At 33.2% G+C, this 4,105-nt stretch overlaps 1 protein-coding gene across 1 annotated transcript; it reads right to left on the reverse strand.

Moving 5' to 3' along the window:
- Positions 1-2,187: 2,187 nt before the first annotated feature.
- LOC114759902 (glycine-rich protein 5-like) lies at positions 2,188-2,601 on the reverse strand. Its single transcript, XM_028949134.1, has one exon. It carries the CDS (start codon positions 2,599-2,601, stop codon positions 2,188-2,190), a length of 414 nt encoding a protein of 137 aa, XP_028804967.1.
- Between the last annotated feature and the right edge of the window lie 1,504 nt (positions 2,602-4,105).

The raw sequence follows: 4,105 nt of genomic DNA on the forward strand, positions 1-4,105 counted from the left end.
CTTGAAATGGATAAAGTTCCCTTCAAATGGGGTGATGACACATATTGGATCTCACAAATATTCGTTCCACTTAATCACAAAAATAGTCACATATTTATATTAATTCTTTTGTCTCGTCATCGTCCTTTGATGATTTCCTTGTTACATTTTTGTGAATTTAGGGATTTTTTTTTCCTATTACACATGTTCCTTTGAATCGGAAGGTTGTGGCCAACAACATGACTCAGCTCTCAACTCATCTTATTAGCCAACAATTTCTTCTCATATTCAATCCACCGTATCATATTTGCAGCAATCTAGTGAAATTTTATCTATCTATAATTTGGACGGAGTCTTTCAAGTCTTTAGACATTAATTAATTAATAAATTGGATCTTAATTAGACTTAAATTCAGTGGCAAGTGAATTTATTAAGGGAGACAAATCTCTAATATTCTCTCGCTCACACACGCACGTGCACGCACTAATATTTTAATTATATTCCTATATCTTGAATTATTGCTCGATTATCAGCTGTTTGCACAGAAGATTGGGAATATGAGTTGGATCCAATATGTTATTCCTCTAGTTCTACATATAAGAATTATTCCATAATGTAATTTACACTATAAATAGCTCTAATATTTAGAATCTAAGGAATTTAATAATTAATTCACTTCATTCAGCAAAAAAAAAGTCCTTGGGCAACAGAAAATGTAACCTATTTTGACATGGACATAAGAGACACAGATAAGCCTGTACTACCACTTTGGTGCTTATTATTTTTCACATGTAAGGAGAGATTTTGGTCCTTTTTACTTTTCACTTATACTCTTTTTAATGCTTTCTTTTTAATTATGCTCATATTAATTATAGTAAAGAGAGAGAGAATGAGTGCAAGAAAATATATTAATATTTAATGCTTTCCTTAAGGAGGGCAAAAGTGAAAGATATCTTATCTATTTAATGCTTTTATTGATATGTAAAAAACTCATACCAGTGACAAATAATAAAGACTAGAATGGTACATTCCTTAATACAAGAGTTGGTTAGGGGTTGAATTTGTTTTTAATTAAATATTATTAAATTACTTATTTAGCTTTTATATTAAGGACCGGATGTAATATATATATATATATATATATGTTGGTTTATGTCTTATGATTAAATTAAAATGGAAAAACCACAAAAAAAAAAAAAGATCGGGAAAATTGCAAAAAAGATATTTTGTCAAAAATTTATTATTATTTGCCAATTTATACAAGTGTTGCAATGAGTTTTCATTTGCGATTTTGTAATTTTGACCCTCTTTTTTTTCCAATTATAACATACATTTATTTATATATAATAATTATCCGTCTCTTTTGTCAATTTGTAACATTTATTTTATTTATATTTATTTTAGTAATAAACTATTAATATATTAATGATGATATATATAGTTTTGCATCCGCTTATTAAGACATGTGATGTTTGAATATATCTTTTTCCAATGGATCAATTTATTTTGAAAAATAGGATATATATTACATGTAAACTGGTCCGCACTATATCCTTGATACTTACAAATACAGGTTGGATTTTGAAGTATTTTGAAATTCTTTTTAAATGCGTCAAGTACCTTAAAGTATTTTTTTATACATCTAGCATTTTGAAGTATTTTTTTAGGTGCGTGCACTAAAAAATATTTTTTGATACATCTAATACCAAGTTAAAAAAATACTTTGGACTAGTGCTGCATTCAAATGAGAAAATATTTGAAGTGCTATCCATCGAACTAACCAATTACCCATATTCCCATATTTGGACAAGTGTATGTCACAAAAGTCAAATACTAGTTATAAAAACGAATGAAAAGACACTCTCAAAAACCAGCTATAACATTTCATCTTAAAATAAAGAATTGCAAAGGCGTCAACGTACGTGAACTTATAGAGAAGATAATCTTCTTTTACGAAGTCATAAGCAACACATCATTTCTATATATCTCAACAAGCTATATGTGAACGAGATCGTTGATGAAAACAGTAAGATCCATTTTTGTTGTTTTCTTTTTGTTCACATTATTTGAGGAATTAGGGGCTGCGTGCTGGGACGACACAAACTATAGCAGAATTGGAGATACAACATCAAAATCCAAACTTAATTTACCCTGCGGGTGCAGAATATTATTAAGAAGATACTAATATTAGCCTAAACCTGATAAGTTTCATGGCTGCTTGTTATTTGCGTCAACGTGCTTCATACCTCCAATAACACCGCCGACTCCGCCGACGGCACCAATTCCTCCACCGAGTCCTCCGCCAATTCCCTTGTAAATTCCTCCTCCGATTCCGCCATACCCTCCAATTCCCTTGAATATGCCTCCTCCTAAGCCTCCCCCATAACCCGATCCGACTCCTCCTCCCAGTCCTCCGCCATTATCAAATCCCCCTCCTCCTCCGCCTCCTCCAAGTCCGCCTAAACCGCCGATCCCTCCGGAGCTATCCCCGAGAAAGGACTCCGGCTTCTTCACATCTTCGTGATGTTTCGCCTTCTTCAAGTTCCTTGCATCTGCGTGTTGGGATATTCCCACCACCAAGCACAGACCCACCAGAAGCAGATAAGTCAGCTTCCTCCCCATCACCTATATTTCAGTTGTAAACTACTGAATAGAAAAGTTCAGTCACTGCATGAGACATTCACTTGGCATGCACGCATATATATAGTTGCAGGTTATGTGAAGGAAACAAAAATGTAAAACAATTTAGTAATAAGTGCGAAAATTCAATTGAATTCCAAATTATCATTCGCATTTTTTCCGAATTTTTAAATTCTAACATAGTCTGTTAAATTCCTGCTGTTAAGAAATAGCTAGATTCCGTTCGCCTATATATTTCATCTTGCTTTATATATTATTTTAAACTAATGTGACATGTTTATATTTGTCTGCAATGAAAAATGAAAAATGAACCAAAGCAAAGTGACTGTTTTTTGTCGTCAGAGTGAAAGGATATACTACACACACACGCACACACCCATATACGTTAGCTTTACAGTGAAATAAAAAATGAATTAGATATAAGCTTGCACTTTAGTTTGGAAATTCAAGTTATTCACAAGCTAGTCGTGGGATTTAGCTTAGATCCACCATCTCAAACAGTACTATATATCCTCTTAAATCCATATTAGGTGGCCATCGATCGGTTTTACCCAAACTACCGGAAAGTTAACTTGAGGATATATACTGTACGCGGGATTTAATCAATGCAGAGATAAAAAGTGGGGAGTGGTTTTTTATTGCAGTGTCAGAAGACACGTTACACGGTACTGGAATCATGGATTTAGTTCTACCACATGCTGGTTAGCGTGATGTTGCTTTCGCATTCATGATTGGGGAGTCGGTGCAATCCCATGCAGCCATTAACTCCGCAGCGCCAGCAAGTTACAGAGGGAAAAGGTAAGACGAAGAAGGAAGGTGGAGTCTCATGCCGCCATTAACTGCACAGTACTTACGTGTTTCGTCTGTAACTTAAAGATGGGGAGAAGGTATAATGGGTGGTTCTGACAAAGCTTACACCTTTTGCATGTCCCCACTTAAATGGCTCACAGTATGATCTCTCACTCAGAGCTGTCGTGGTAGTAGATGTGAGAATTGAATACCATAGTTTAAAAAAATTAGTTAAGTTAGTTATTTATAATACTACCTCTAGTCCTTGATGCTACTATAAGAGCTAGTTGACTAATTTAAGTAGATTAAAAAAACTGGTTAAGTTAGTTATTTGTAATAAATAGGTTTTATCTTTCCTAAATCAAGTGTATTGGTTACAATTATCATTATTACAAGAATCATCTTAGAAAAAAAAGGGTAAATATAAAAAATAAAATAGACTGAGGTCTTATATTTAGGATTAAAATAAAAATAAAACATGCTCTTATATTAATTATAGAAATAGTGTGTGTGTGTGTCTGGATATTTTGGAATTTGAGTGCTTGGATTAATTTTTCTAGTTTTACGTGTAATAAGACAAAACTCTTCTTACATCTAATATCATCTTTAATTCAATAAGCTAATCCAAAATCAATAATAAGAGTAGCTTTGTGCCGAAAGATGCAGAAACATGTTTGCAATCACAAAGAACCAAATT

This window comes from Neltuma alba, unplaced genomic scaffold (assembly GCF_004799145.2).
Source record: "Neltuma alba isolate B1F8T4 unplaced genomic scaffold, ASM479914v2 tig00010915_pilon, whole genome shotgun sequence".
Classification (NCBI taxonomy): domain Eukaryota; kingdom Viridiplantae; phylum Streptophyta; class Magnoliopsida; order Fabales; family Fabaceae; genus Neltuma; species Neltuma alba.